General features: G+C 37.9%; 1 protein-coding gene and 2 non-coding genes across 3 annotated transcripts in view; 1 reads left to right on the forward strand and 2 right to left on the reverse strand.

The window, feature by feature from the left end:
• Nucleotides 1-7,503, forward strand: part of grb10a (growth factor receptor-bound protein 10a) — a 68,174-nt gene extending 60,671 nt beyond the window's left edge. Inside the window, exons 8-17 of the mRNA XM_056241528.1 lie at nucleotides 1,084-1,158; nucleotides 1,419-1,556; nucleotides 2,236-2,346; nucleotides 2,553-2,651; nucleotides 3,563-3,640; nucleotides 4,160-4,276; nucleotides 4,583-4,649; nucleotides 5,425-5,512; nucleotides 5,604-5,697; nucleotides 6,448-7,503. Of these exons, the coding sequence (XP_056097503.1) occupies nucleotides 1,084-1,158; nucleotides 1,419-1,556; nucleotides 2,236-2,346; nucleotides 2,553-2,651; nucleotides 3,563-3,640; nucleotides 4,160-4,276; nucleotides 4,583-4,649; nucleotides 5,425-5,512; nucleotides 5,604-5,697; nucleotides 6,448-6,594 (1,014 nt within the window). The 3' untranslated portion in view covers nucleotides 6,595-7,503. The remainder of the gene's footprint in view (nucleotides 1-1,083; nucleotides 1,159-1,418; nucleotides 1,557-2,235; nucleotides 2,347-2,552; nucleotides 2,652-3,562; nucleotides 3,641-4,159; nucleotides 4,277-4,582; nucleotides 4,650-5,424; nucleotides 5,513-5,603; nucleotides 5,698-6,447) is intronic.
• A 2,557-nt stretch (nucleotides 7,504-10,060) lies between these two features.
• Nucleotides 10,061-10,132, reverse strand: trnap-agg (transfer RNA proline (anticodon AGG)). Its single transcript has one exon. It is a non-coding gene; the product is annotated as a tRNA-Pro (tRNA).
• Nucleotides 10,133-11,226: 1,094 nt separating this feature from the next.
• On the reverse strand, nucleotides 11,227-11,298 carry trnap-agg (transfer RNA proline (anticodon AGG)). The gene has a single exon. It is a non-coding gene; the product is annotated as a tRNA-Pro (tRNA).
• Between the last annotated feature and the right edge of the window lie 4,982 nt (nucleotides 11,299-16,280).

Consider the following 16,280-nt stretch of genomic DNA (forward strand, 5'->3'; position numbering starts at 1 on the left):
AATTAATGTGTAACTAATGATTATTTAAGCTATTCATTAATGATAACCACATTAGGAACTAATTAAGAGTCTGTATGGTTAATGTATTAGTTCATACATTAATTGTTTTTAATTAATTATGTAATTGTGGATTAATTCCCTAATAACTCATTTTTTTAACTAATAGTGTTAATTACCAGAATGAGCCAAAGCCTTGTATTTCAACTTCCAGATAATACAGGTACACTAATATGCATTAATACATGATTAATTACTTCATTGTTAGTGCAAATTCATGTGTAAATTACTACAATTACTAAATGACTAGTTAATAATGATGTGCCTCAACAAGTAAAGTCACAACATAATTATATATTTGCAAACCATTAGCTAATGATTAATTTATCATTAATGACCATCACTAGAGTTTATAAAAGCTGTTTATTAAGCACTTTCCAAAAACACATTTCCATAAAATATTACGGTAACACTTTACCCATAACCATAATTACATATTACTTAACAATTAGTTAATAGTCATGTGCCTCAACTAGTAAAGTCATAACATAATGATACCTTTGCAAATCATTAGCTTATGATTAATTAAAGCAGACAACTGGAAGTTGAAGTGCATAGCTTTGACTAATTGTGGTAATTAACACATTCATTTACACTATAAGTTAATAAAATGTGTTATTAAGGAATTAATACACAATGACACATTGAATTAATAGCAATTCATGTATTACTTAATCTATTAATCATATAGACTCTTCATTAGTTGCTGATGCAGTAATAATTAATTAATGGTTTAGTTCTTCATGAGTTATACATTAACTCATGATTATCTGTGCATTAGTTAAACATGAATTAATGCATATTAGTGCACCCGTATTGTAAAGTGTTACCGAATCATCTTATGTAATTGCCCACTAAGAAAGGCATCCGATCTGGGTCAGGTGAACCTAAAAACGTAATTGTATATGGGATATGGCTTCCAATTACTGGTCATTCAAACTAAAAGGTATTTTTAAATACTTTCTTCTGAGTTGCTGGCATATGTTCAGTGCAGACGGTCTTTTCTTACCTCTCTTCCTCTCATAGAACTTCTTTCCGGAGCAGATGGTTGCATGGTGTCAGGAATCTAATGGCTCTATCCCACAGTCCCAGCTCTTACAGGTGAGGAAGACGCGCAAATGGATCTGATACACAGCAAAATCTGGATTAGCCTACATTATGAACATGTGCGTCACACTTACATGACTGTGTGATTGCCAGTGCAGCCGAATAAGCATTTTGGTGGATTCAAACAGCTTTTAAACTGCATACTCATGTCTTGTGATAGCAGAGAGGCCGTGTTATTAAAGCATGGAAGGCATTCAGGTTTGAAAAACTCATTTTCCAGATGGTCCTCTGCTTTTTTTTCCCCTCCTGCACAGAATTTCTTGAATTCCAGCAGCTGTCCAGAGATCCAGGGCTTCCTTTATTTGAAAGAGACGGGCCGAAAGTCCTGGAAAAAGCACTACATGTTCTTGCGGCGTTCTGGGCTGTACTGCTCTACTAAAGGAATGTCTAAGGCAAGCTTCTCTTTAAACTTATTTTAATGTTATATTATGAATTCAAGTCTCTAAATTTCACATAAGAGCATATCAATGTTTTTACAACTTTTGTTGTTCTACGGCTGTTATACATCTTATATTTGTAATTTTTCCTGCAAATAAATACAGTGAGCTACAAAAGTCCACATTTAAAGACTGGGATTCATAATCTAATTTGCACCTGAATTTATTTAAAAAAATTAGGATTTTGGAAATACAAAGAAAGTTTCGACTTAAAATGAGTTCGAAATTTTCATTTTCAAACATTAACATATTAATAATAAAAAAAAGAAAAGAAATAAAAAATAGAATTTCTAATAAATATTTAATGAATATTTAATATAGTTATTGTAATGTAAGGAGCTTAATTGTATATTATTATTATTATTTTTATATAAATAAAAACGTTTGGTAATCTGTTAATAAATAAATTTATGCTTATAATACAAATTGCAACAAAGTGCATCAAAGTAGTTTAGAATAATAATGGAAAAGTAGAATTTTTACTAGAGTTGAAATGCTAAATACTAGACGTCTCAGATTTTTGGACCATATTTATTTTAATAAATTATTTCAGGATAACGGTTTCACTGTACCACTCATTATGCAGGACTGTCTGCGAGTTGTAATATGATGAAGTTTTAACTGGGTTGTTTAGGAGCCAAGGCACCTGCAGTTACTGTCAGACTTGGAGGAGAGCAATATTTTCACTGTGACCACGGGCAGAAAGATGCACAATGCGCCCACAGACTTCCAATTCTGCATTAAGGTGAGCAGGACGACGGTCAGTGTTGTCATGCATAAAATGAACAGAATCAGCGGCATTGAGAATAGAGGAAGGATGGATGGCACAATTTCAAAATCAATGATTTTCCCCTTTAAATAACTACCCATGCCTCACCTGGTACAGTGCATGCTTGTCCATTTTAACTTGAGTGCCTTGATTTGACAGTAGATATCTTGCTTGATTGACAGCCCAGTAAGGGCAGGACTGAACTGAAGGAGTTGAAGATGCTGTGTGCCGAGGACGAGCAGAGCCGAACGTGCTGGATGACTGCTTTCAGACTGCTCAAGGTATACACGCATATCACTGCTACACTCTATACACACTCTTAAAACCGTGTACATTTAGAAGTGTGAAATGTTTTTCTATATTAAAATACACTACTGTTTAAAAGTTTGGGATGGGTGTTTTTGAAAGTAGTTTTCAAAATTACAGTAAAAACAGTGAAATTATGGAATATTATTACAATTTAAAATAACTGTTATTCTGTTTTTAATACATTTTAAATTCAAATTTATTCCTGTGATAGTAAAGCTGAATTTTAGGCAGCCTTTACTTCAGTCTTCAGTGTCACATGATCCTTCAAAAATCATTCTAATATGCTGATTTTGGTGCTCAGGAAACATTTATCAGTGTTGAAAAAAGTTGTGCTGCTTAATTTTATTGGACATCATGATACTTTTCAGGATTCTCTGATGAACAGAAATTCCAAAAAAACAGCATTTTACATTATAAATGTCGCTTGTGATAGCTTTAATGTGTCCTGGCTGAAAAAAGTATTAATTTACTTTTCAAAAATCTGTGTACTAGACAGCTACTGTATAAGTCAGCTATTTGTTGGCTTATTTTCTCTCAAGCTTATTAATTTTTTAGAGTCATATTATAAAAATAAATAAAAGTAATAATAATAATAATAGACTACTATAAGTGAGCCATTTGTTGTAACGCATAATATTTCATTTTTATTAGACCTTTTTCTTTTTAGAGGCTTGGAAAATCTTATAAAAGATAATACAATTTATAATGATCATAATTATAACAACAACAGTAATGGGAAATTATTTGGGAACATTTTACATGCTTAAACTTTCATATTGTTTAGTCGCAACAGACTTGGTGTGAACAAGCTTTTACTCAGATATCCCCTCTACCCTCTTGTCCATTCTTGTTAACTCGTTCAAACGCACTCTTTTCTTTCTAGTTTGGAATTCTGCTATATCAGAACTACAAGACCCCACACCAGAGAAAGACTGCCATATCAAACTTCACTACACCTGTGGTAAGAAACATGTTAATATGTTACTTAGTGCTGACTCTCTAGTGCAGTTGATGGGTTAAATGTGCTGCATTCACGCTTCTGTGAGTTCACCTGGTATTATATGCACCCCGTGTACTCATGAGGAACGCTCTTGCTGAGAGTTCACTTAATCTGCTCATAACAGTATGAACAGCGTGCTAATGAAGCGTGCGGCTATAGATTCCTTTACGCCGATTTGCATTGGGAACTTGCAGCGGAAATGTACAAAACACAGTGCTTGCTGTAAGGATTCATTTAGAAGGTATTTAATAAGGCTTTATTGGTTTAATCAGAGGGGTATAATGCCGATCATAATAGGTTGTTTTTGAGAACAACCTGTAGGTTTTGGTCATAGACTTTAGCTGCTTTTCCACTGTCGGGCCGAACCACTTGAGCCTGGTACGGCACGGCTCGATTTCAAACCGTTCTCGGCCCCATATTCTCAGCACGGTTGGCTAAGTAATAGACAACTGATCAAGTGTAATACTGTTTTTACTATAGCGGAGTGTGTCTGAGAATTCGCTGGTCGCCATGGATTTCTCAGGAAGGACGGGTCGTGTGATTGACAACCCTGTGGAGGCTCAAAGCGCTGCCATGGAAGAGGGACACACTTGGAGAGTGAGTAGTTAGATACAAGTTTACTCAAGTTAAATCCTCTGTCAGTTTGTCAGTAATGAATTAGGGCAGTCTAATCCTTCTCCTGGTGGGCCACTGTCCTGTCAAGTTCATCTCCAACCCCAATTAAACACACCTGAACCAGTTAATCAAGGTCTTACTAGCCATACAAAGAAACTTCCAGGCCGGTGTGTTGAGCCAAGTTAGAGCTAAACTCTGCAGGACAGTGGCCCTCCAGGACCGAGTTTGGACATCCCTGAATTAGGGTTTTTAGGTCATTTATAATAATTTTTTTTAATCTCTGTACAGAAGCGAAGTCAGAGAATGAATGTTTTGGGAAGCCCTAGTCCTCTACATCCCTCACCGTTAAGTTCAGGTGAGTACTGCATTGTTTACTCCAATGTTTAGCGACTACAATATCAGTTGATTTAAAGAGGATCTATCATGCCCTTTTACAATGTCTTGGTTTTCTTTTTGGGGCCTACTAGAATAGGTTTTCATGCTCAAATGTAAAAAAACAACAACATTATTTTCCACATATTTTACATTGTAGCAGCACCTCTCTTCCCAGTCTGTCAGTAACGCTCTGGGGTGCGCTTCCCAAAAGCATTGTTAGCCAACTATAGGTGCAAGTTCAATTGAACTCTATTGGTAACAACTGAACTTGCGACCATAGTTGGCTTTGGGAAACCAGCCCTGTTTAGTTCCTCTCTCAATTAAGGCCTTTCTTCCGAAAAGCACAATGTGCTCTGATTGGTCGGCTGGACCAGTGTGTTGTGCTTTGCGCGCATTTCAGAAATGCCACGCCCCTTACCATAACCGCATGTTTCAACACACCGCTAACACAACTCAACCAGGCCTCGCCTTTTTTTGGGCAGGAAATTTGTGACGTGCGTTCCCGGAAGGAAACTACAATTGAGGTGTTTCAGGGAATTCAGAAACAGTGCTTATTGATATAGGGAATAACTCCCTTTAAAGTAAACTTTGTGCTTTGTATAACTTTGCAGACCTTTTTCATGCTCAAACAGCAACATTTCACACTTAAAGTTGAAAAGGTAGAAAAGCATAACAGATCCTCTTTACATAGTTCTTTAATCGATATAACAATATTTCATGCCGGTTAAATGTGCACTTTGCGTTCATGTCCCCAGTGATTCACAGGACGCAGTTATGGTTCCACGGCCGCATTATGAGAGAGGAATCCCACAGGATGATTATGCAGCAGGGCCAAGTTGATGGGTATGACATTTTCCATATTGATATGATGGGCAATATTAACTGCTGTTTTGAAAGAGGGCAGTAAAATTAATCATAGTATTTTGCCTTACAGGTTATTCCTATTGAGAGACAGCCAGAGCAATCCAAAAGCATTCGTACTCACTTTGTGCCATCATCAGAAGATTAAACACTTCCAGATTTTACCTGTGAGTCCCTAATAAACATTGAATACATATTTCCCTTTGCATGTATTAATATTATGTATAATTTGGGGGAGCGGGGCTAACTGCAAATTCTTTCTTATACTTAAAATGTTAAAAAGTTAATAAATTTACTGAATTCATGAATTGTCCAAAATTGTCCAGCCTGCACACACAAAAAGCTCTGTTGTATTCAATGATTTTCACAAGTGCAAGTACAAAAAGTAGGAAAATAAAAAGTGCTTAATTCACAGCTGTAAGTGTTTGAGAGAGGCACGTTAAAAAAGAAAATTTTGTTCTGTTTTATATTTTAACCAAATATTTCCAGGTCTAATATTATATTTTGTGCATGTTAGTGACTTCCCACTGTAGCTGAAAATAAGCCATGATTTATTAAAGGAAACACTATTAAACTTTTTTCAATTGTCAAATATTGGTTATATTAATGATTAATTAATGAGAATTATATTTATGATTGTTTATATTATTGTATTATATTATTTGTACTTAAATGGTGAATTATAATTGTATTTTATTTAGTGTAATATTTTTTTTATTTTAGTATTTAGTAATTGGTACATTTTACCCCAATCTCCTTTATGTTATGGAATAGCATATAATTTTTTTATTGAGAGATTGGCTCATTTTAGGCTCTTGTTATCTTGACAGGAGAGTTTAATACTTTAAAAATGTATTTACTGTTTCTCTTCTCTCCACCTCCACTCTCTTCTTGCATTTCTTTTCACTCTCTGGCAGTTTGAGGAGGATGGCCAGGTCTTTTTTAGTCTTGACGACGGCTCTACCAAGTTCACAGACCTGATCCACCTGGTAGAGTTCTACCAGCTCAACAGGGGTGTCCTGCCCTGCAAACTCAAACACCCCTGCACCATGGTGGCCTTATGACCCCCTCCTGAACCTGACAACACACACAAATATAACGGAGAAACAGGATTTTTTTTTTTTTTTTTTTATATAATTTCCGTTCATTTTCACAATAAGTTGACGCAACCCACGGGCATGAAAATGATCTCCATTTTTCTCACTGCTCTGGGATTAGCATAAAAGGTTTGGGAATAATTATAGGACAAAATCAACTTTTCCAGACACCCTGTCCTTTGGTTTTGACAAGGGTGCCTGAATGGTTTTTATTTTAATTTTATTAGTCTCTGTGGTGAACTTTCACTGAATTCAAGATTTTTTCTTCATTCAGGACATGACAGCAGACACACACCCCATGAACTGATTGGATCGGGACGGTCGTTTCGTTTGGTGTGTCTGCGGGGACTTGCATTGCAAAAAGTTACTTGATGACAATTGATATGTATTGTGTTATTTCCTACCTGAACGTTTTGCACTCTCAAGCTGAAAACAGGTGATCCACTTCATCCTGAGCTTACCGCAACAACTGTTACCCATTTGCCTTCCTCCTACCGTTCACCCTTTCTGTCGTTTGTCCTCTTCTGAACTCTTCCTGGGGATTCCCTGTGTAATGATGGGATAAGTGCAAAGGCAATGACAGTACTGACCATTTGAGGTGTGACATCCTCAGTGACAGCCAAATAACATAACCCGGTCTTTCATACATCGCTATGTCTGTGTCTGCAAGGAGGGACTAGCCTCAAGGGGTGGCAGACTTGCACTTCATTAAATGATACTTGATTGCTATGCTTTTCCAGCATACGAATTAGTTAAGTTTGGAGTTCTAATCAAGCTTTGCCTTAAAGGAATGTTCTGGGTTAAATATAACTTAAGCTCCATCGACACTATCTGTCACATGCTGTCGATTACAACAGAAAATGTGCTTTGAAATACAAAAAGGCAGTCACCTGGTTATAATTCAACTCTATTCGGTAACAAACAAACCCTCTTATTTTTCTCAATATTTGTTTTTCAATTCCAAACCGTCAAACAAGTATTTGTCATAATTGACATTATGACACATAGCTTAAAGGGACAGTTCACCCAAATAATGAAAATTTTAATGTCAAAAATGTCATCATCATGTCGTTCCAAACGTGTATGACAGTCTTTCTTTAGTGGAACACAAAAGAAGATATTTTGAAGAATGTTTTTGTCCTTAGAATAAAAGTCAGCGGGGTCTAAAACAAAATTTTTGACACTACTGGCTTTTTTTTTGTTGCATTATTTGAAACTTATAATAATATATTAGTTTATATACATTATAAATGTATTATATTAATATTTGATTATTTCTAATATTTTATTTTGTGTTTCACTGAAGAAAAAAGTCTTTAGAACTACTTGAAGGTGAGAGAATTATAGATTTTTTTTATTTGAGAAAACTGATTTAACTCAGAACGCATGAATATTGTTTAGGGCGTAAGGGTTAACGATCAGTAACCAAGATATGTTCATTAATATCTTTTGAGAATCATCCATATCATGTTAATCTGTTTAGGAAGATACATGGCCTGTTTGAGTATGGAATTACCTTTTCTTTTCTGTCAGATTTCGCTCCTGGCATTGAAATGTCGAATCGATTGTTCGTAAATTATATTTGGAGCCGTCAAAAACTTGACTCGGGCCTAGAGTGCCACTGAAACTTGACCCAGGCCTCGTATCCCACCCTGAGCACAATTCAAGAGGGTAATTATTAGTTTCCTACACTGACTCCGGGTCGTCTTACTTCGTGAACGTACCTAGCTGTTAGTATAGCCTGAAGCTTAACAACTGCCTTTTCAAATCACTGTGCTGTTCTTGAGCCAATGCTAAACCCCTAAAAGTGACAGGCCAGGCCGGGACTGAGCGCCTGCAGGGATCGGACTTTGCGAAGTCACGTCTCACGGGTGTGTCTGTAATCCTCCGGGGCTGTGTGACATAATGCGGTGAGGAGATTATCTCGCGTACCAGCTTTTGCTACAAGGAGGTTAACAGGAAAAGCTGGTGTACGGTTACCTGAGGCGCTACATCAGCAGTCTCCTGTCTGTCCCCTTGTTACCCCTCCAACACTGGCCCAGCAAGACTAAGCTATGTTTTTTTTATATGCTAACTCTGACAGCTGACTGTTACTGCTGAGCTACAACCACACGCGCCTAGGACGAGAGTGTGTAGCCAGACAGCAACAGTGTCGGCCCACATCTGGTACTCGTCGAACCCACCTGTACCAGATGTGGGCCGGATCTGGGCCGACACTATGTTGCTGTCTGGGATATGCGCACTGCGATTGTGAAACACTTTATGATACCACACACAAGCACCTTTTTAATTTTCACATACGATTCACGCTGTTTAACGTGTGAAATGCTTTAAGGATGTTTTTTTGTCTCAGATGTTCAGCTACAACTCTGATCTGCCTTATCTTACGTTATCGCTTCCTTGCCGCTTCATACGTAAATCGAATTTGTAAATTGTTAGGAAAAGTGGAAAGTACAAGCATTACGCATTCAGTGGTTGGGATTCTGGTTGGCTATCATCACGTTGTTTAAATATAGTCATTTAGTCACAATTCCAGCCTGCACGAGCTGGACGCCTGAAAACATATCTAACTGGAATACGCAAGTGTGAACGCTGATTGGTTTCGTCCAGCTCGAGCTCAGAGTGTTTGGATGATGCATATTTTTGTCAGACCTGTGCTGTTGTGTGGCTCACAATTATGAAATGCCAAACATGCATGTGAAATATTAACTTCCCCAACCTTGATTATGCCGTTTTGGTATTGATTTATTGAACACAGGTGATTGAGTTTGTTTCACCTGTAGATATGGCTCATATGCAGCAGTCACACTCTTTTAAGTATGTGAAGCCTATGGACGGAGAGGTAGTAGATCTAACACTGTATTAAAACACCATCTATTACTATATAAATGTGGTGCGCTCCAAAACAGAATGATTTGTTGATTTATGTTGTGCATAAAGTGCAAATTATGCATATTCCCTCTCGACATGTACCAGTGTGAAATATTTTTTAGCTTGTATCGTGTTTTCATTTTTATGTCACAAATGTCTTTTTATAAAGAGTATATATTACAGTATTAAATTAAGATTGTCTTCTGTTGTCATTTTCCACTCTTGAGAATGTCCAGAATTTTCCAGACTGCACAAATAGCTCTAAGATTGCATTCAATGATTCGCACATGCAAAAGTGCAAGTAGGCTAGCTACATATGTACTTTATAATGATTGAAACATAAGTTTAAAAGTTTGAACACATAAAAGTATATTATTGTTGATTATTTTATAACTTTATAAAATGATTTTATTTTATAATAGGCCTACTTTAAAACTATAGCCTATACACTCCAATACTGACTTACTGATTATGAATAATTGTAGTATTTCTCTGTATGTGAAAGGGCCGTGGCCGTTCCAAAAAAAAATATTATACAAAAACATAAAATCAATGCAAAATTGGGCTCATCCGGGATTTGAACCCGGGACCTCTCGCACCCTAAGCGAGAATCATACCCCTAGACCAACGAGCCGTGAACATTTTAGTAAGTATGGTGTGCCACGTAGGATAGGAAGAAGAGGACAGGACCATATGACTTTCGATGGAGTGAGTTTATGATGTTTATTTTGGTTTTGACGAATGGCGCCATCTGGTGGCATCAACATGCAGTTACAGAGGTCGCAGTGGCCTTTAGAAGTTAAATAAGTTACACACAGTTTGCGACACCGAGGCTGGATTAGCACGGCTTTGAAAGCCAGCAGATAGTTAAAAAGATTAATGCCCATGTGTTATGAAAACATGATCTTAAAATAAGAATATGAGTAGCCTATGCTTGAAAAAACCACAGCTCTTTGGTTAGCTGATTTCGAGCTGGTCCGCGTTAGACTTACCATTTACAAAGAAATTAAGACCTAGACAGACTAAACAATGTTGCTGAATAAAATATGATTTTCATAGTTGTACCAACGTGGTAGAGGCCTTAGCCTAGGCTACTTTGTGTTTGTTTGGCTTTATAGTGTGATCTGAAAATCTCTCAATAAAACGGGAATCACCTGTATAGAATACCTTGGTAAGTGAGGTAAAACGGACTACAGAAAGTACTTTAATAAATATGCTGAAAACGTGTATCACATTTACAGGCTCCCTATACAATACATGATGCATTTCTCGGCAACATCATCACTGCTTGCGCACGCAACCGGGAGGCAGAACGTGACGTGTTTCGTGTAGTAGGCACTAGGCATAGACAGTAGCATAGTGCTGGGTGGTGTCTGTAACGTAGGCTAAACAAGTGTAACGTAACTTATATAAAAGCAAATTCGGGCTGTCCAGTAGATGCTGCACTGCTAACATTGGCTATTACATTACTAGCCTAACATGATAATTCAGGTGGTTTGCTGTTGCTGTGTGAGTGAGCTGTCCCGCCCTTGCGCCAGTAAACACGTCATCAGAGAAGAGAGGCATGACATTGCAAGTGTGAGGGAATTTATTTTTATTAAACATGATTTTTTTTTATAATAGTGATGTTAAATAGGCGACTGCAATAGTCCATAAAATTAAGAATTGTTAATTTTGATTTCATGTTGACTTTGCCAGTGCCAAGATTCTAAAGCCTATGAAAATATTGGGCTCGTCCGGGATTTGAACCCGGGACCTCTCGCACCCTAAGCGAGAATCATACCCCTAGACCAACGAGCCTTATATAAAGCTTGAAGTATCACACATTTCACACAGGAGATACAGGCCCATTTTTGCCAACGTGGATGTGGGATGCTTGTTCTGTTGGATTTCTGGTGACATCAAGTGTCTAATGGCGACATCTAGTGGTGGACAAGCAGATGTAAAGCTCTTCAGTGGACGTGTCTTTTATTCAAAATAGATGCGGTAGGCATATTACAATTTTTCAATTTTGATTTGTTTTTTAAAAGAGGCTGTTCGGTATAGAAGTTAAAAGTACCTTTAGTGCCTACAACAAAACACTGTTCACACAGATGTAAAGCTCTTCAGTGGACGTGTCTTTTATTCAAAATAGATGCGGTAGGCATATTACAATTTTTAATTTTGATTTGTTTTTAAAAGAGGCTGTTCGGTATAGAAGTTAAAAGTACCTTTAGTGCCTACAACAAAACTGAATACAATTAATTGTACTTAATTGTAATTGAGTGTTGGAATAGATCAATATAGGCCAGGCAACTGTGTGAATTTGACTTTTTTTTTTATAAGATGTGTTTCAATTTTTTTTACAATTCACCCCACAGTCCGGGTCAGTAACATACCCTGGGGTGAGATACAATTATGATATCCACCGGGGTGTGATGTAACATTATGAAATAAGGATTATGAGGATTTATTTTTGGTCCAGAAAGCTTATTTTATTTCATTTTGATAATATTTTTTCTGTTTTTTAATGCAATTTTTTATTTTTTAAATTTAATTTACCTTTAAATTACTAGATTTGATCAATAATAATAAATAAATAGTAATTCAAGCACATTCCTCACATTCTTTCAAGTTAAATTCAAAATAACTCACAATTTCCCGCATTACCCTTTGAATTCAGCTCAAAATATCTTACATTGGGTGTCTTTGCCGACCTCTTGAATTATATAACATGATATTTGAGCCCGTTCTCATCCCAAGGCGTAATATACTGACTCTTTTGCCAAAGCGTCTATATCCAACGCACATGGCACCCTTTAGCGTCATATGAGACGCAGATATATGGCGCCTCCTAGTGGTCTAACCCTAACACTACCCCAGACCTAAACCTACCCAAAACCAAAGCGTGTTATATTGACGCTAAAGGGTGCCATATGCGTTGGATATAGACGCTTTGGCAAAAGAGTCAATATATTACGCTTTGGGATGAGAATGCGTTGGATATTTCATTACTCTTGCCACTAGATGGCCTAACAGCTCTATATATGAACAGCAAATGAGCTGTTTCACTGGATCCTAAAGTCAGTTTCTCTTCAGAATGCATTATTCATGTAGACATTATAAAATAATCTTTGGTAAAGGTTTAGCATTTTTAGTTAGAATTTTGAGCATTTTTAGGTTTTTCTGTGTGTATTGAAGCATTCCTCACATTCCATTCATTCCTAAGGGGGTCAAATTGACCTGCGAGGGAAGGATTTGATACTTTTTTAAATTTCAACCACAAAACTCCTCGAATCCATTACGTTTTTTTGTGTGTGTAAAAGTCCTAAGGTAAAAGTCCTAGACCCCTCTGATGAACACTCAATTTTTAAAATGTTTTTAAAAATGAGTTTCGGGTCAAAATGACCCGAGGGAAGGATGAAGGTACACACCTGAACCAGCTAACCAAGGTCTAGGCAAACTTCCAGACATGTGTGTTGAGGCAAGTTAGAGCTATAACTCTGCAGGACAGTGGCCCTCCAGGATCGAGTTTGGACACCCCTGACCTATACATACTGAAATTTCAAAACAACAACAACATAAATTCAATTAAAAATTGACTTGGGGTAGGAACATGCTTTATTGATGTTACAGCTAACCCAGAGTCTTGTAGCCATGAACTAACTCACCTTACAGCTAACAGACAAAACTTTAGCACTAACAACATGCATGAAAAATATCTACCGACACACAATAAACATAATTTAATTACATACATAACAAAAATAAATGAAGTAAAAAGAAAAAAAGTACTTTCTTACATCAAAATGAGTTTTTCTCCTCTAAATTCTGCTGTGTCTGCACAGGGCTCTACTTTCGCACATGTGGAAGAAGAACTAAACCGAGCATGTGTGAAGTTTATTTTTAACTTGTTCCTGATTGGAGAAATTGGAAGTGTTACAATTAACCCGTGTTACAATCCTCCCCGTCTCCCCTGTGCGATCCATTTCCATTTGGACTCTGCCAACTAATGCAAAATGGCACCTGTTTTTGAGTACAAACAGAGACTATTTATATCAAGGGGGTAATCCATCGACCGGAAGTTGAAGCCGGCCGGGTGCCGCCATGTTGTAGCAGAACTTCACTTGCGTTAGCATTTCCATTGACTCCCATTCATTTTGGCGTCACTTTGACAGCGAATAACTTTACATCTGAGGCGTTTAAAGACTCCATTTGTCCATTATTTATTTCTAAAGAAACACGACAATGTATAAAGGGCTCCATTACCTTCTATGTTACATTATGGCCCCGTAGAAACAGATTTAGTAAAAATAGGCTAACGATTGCGTCATAACCACTCGACTCTCTGTCGCGCTGTACAGAATTTACCGTACAGACAGGAGGAGAAGCTCGCAGGCAATCGGGGGGACGCCCCGTCAAGGGAGAAGCCCATAGATAATGAGTCCATAAAAGCAACGGAATACTTACTCCTGCTCACTCATGCCAAATAACTCTTTGCTCAAGTTCCCCGTCTCTGCAAGATTAACGTTGGCAATTTTCACGCACAGCTACTAGAAGATTAACGTCTGTCAGACAGGTTGCTCACGTCATCAAGCTTAATTTGAGTCGGTTTGAGTAGGTTGTAGTCTGCGCGTCACGAACGGAAGTGCTCAAAAATCGCTAAAAATGGGCTTCAACTGTCTCAACTGAGTTCCAATGAGATGGCTCTGTCCACTTCTTATACTGTCTATGATTTATATAGAGACATGCCACTTACTCAATCCTCAATACAACTATATAGGGAAAACCCGTAACGCCAAAGATGGCGGTTGTATGCACATGTCCCGCCCCTCCCGCTGGAAAGCCAATCGTCTGCCTTTAACAGTCAAGCCGGGAAACATTTAAGCCTATCGTCTGGTTCCACTGACGCATGCGCACAGTTGAGGTTTGCAACAGTGTAAAATACGTTACTGTTTGAAAAGGCGGCAGATTTGATATGCAGTGTATGTGTGCGTTGTGTAAATATCAGACATCCCAAGTGTCTACCGCATATTTATAGCGGCTCCCGGATGCCCAAAATTAGTTAAAATCTCCCGGAAACTAGAGCGAGCGAGCGAGAGCTCACACATACTGTGTTTCAAACCGTGCAGCGCGCGCACGTCAGAGGGAGAGAACCCTTGCGCATGCGTAGTAAAGTATAACCTGTGGGGGAAAAGGCGTTTTAAACCTTATTTTGGGGCAAAGTCATCAAACTTTTTCAGCGATTTTTATCATATTTTACTGCTGTTTCTATACATGCAGTTTTTATGTCCCGGTGACCAGTGAAAGTGCAGTTCTGACTCTCTGCCCATTCATTTAGATAGGAGCCTGGTCTTGTTAGTCCGAAATAGCTGCCCGGAGGCGTTGCCAAGATGGCGGCCGAGTGGCATGACTTGCCTAAAAGGACTTTGGTACAAATGAACAGGACTGTGAAGCAGTGGCCCTGCTCCGGCCCTAGCTCCACCTCTGAAAACTCTTTGCATATGAACTGCATGCTTCAGTGCTCTGGAGGTCTTTATAGATCTGTGAATTTATTATTTTCTGACTGACAGCTCTCCTTCATGATAACAGATCAAAAAGCAAACATGACTTTAATAGCCGTCATTATTTGGACACTCGCAACCTGCACCTGGAGTAAGTATAGGCTATAGCAATTTATATCATCAACCAATTTAGAGGAACCTAAATTAACGGAGAACTCCGGCGCAAAATGAACCTTTGGTCTAATAACACATTGTTACCTAGTCAACCGTTATCTGAGATTTGTTTTCATGATTATCGAATGTAAATAGTTTTATCTCTAAAAACAGTTTAGCCTATAAAGCTAGTATAACACTAGTATATTGGGCATAGAGTAATGACAAATAAAAATCGCTTGTTAATACCACTAACAAGGCTCAAAATAGCCCCACACTAACACGGTAGCATAATGAGGGTCCCTACCTTCAAACCGAAGCATTGAGAACTTTGTCAGTGTCCAGACAGTTTAATAAGAAGATATTTTTTACATAGTCAACTTCGCGTATACAGGCAGAAGCCATCTTTGAAAAAGAGTCTCTACCAGTTGATCTACGAACGCCGAAATATTGTTTGCTCAAGCTGACAGATGCATTATAAGCGTTGGACTTTTAAATCATCAGTTTAATATTATTCTCAGTGTTTTCTGTCTCTCTCTTCAGGTTCTGTGGGACAAACTCTGACTCAATCTGAAGCTCAAACACTGCAGCCTGATCAGACCGTCTCTATTCACTGTAATCATAAACCAGCAATAAGTAAGGGTTAATGCCCGACGAGGTGTCCGTTGTAAGGTTTTAATGGACGACGGCGAGGTGTAAACCGGCCGACGCGCAGCGGAGGACGGTTGCCTCCGCCGAAGTCCATTAAAACCTTACAACGGACACCTCGAAGGGCATTAACCCGCTTATACCATGGTCACTTGCCAAATAAAACATTTTTAAAACATTAGTTTATATTTTAGGCTTTTAGGCTATAAATTAGGCTAAATCTAGTTTTTTTAAATAATAACTTGCCTGACGATTTATTTAGCAACTTGAGATATATAGTCCGCTCAACTTGTAGAACCCTTCAGGTTCAAAAATGCATTTTTTTTTCATGAAACACAAAGGTAGGCATAGTTATTTTTTATTACACATAAAACACTATGTGTTACACGAGTCTACACTAACCACAGCCTCCGAAGCACCGCTGTAGGTCGACTCTCCGATGCTGGACTGGAGAGCCGTCAAATAATGTCGGTGACAGCCAGGCCATCGATGCGAGAG

The sequence above is a fragment of the Rhinichthys klamathensis genome, unplaced genomic scaffold, assembly GCF_029890125.1.
Source record: "Rhinichthys klamathensis goyatoka isolate OS25496 unplaced genomic scaffold, OSU_Roscu_1.1 h1tg000653l_1, whole genome shotgun sequence".
NCBI classification, from domain to species: Eukaryota; Metazoa; Chordata; class Actinopteri; order Cypriniformes; family Leuciscidae; genus Rhinichthys; species Rhinichthys klamathensis.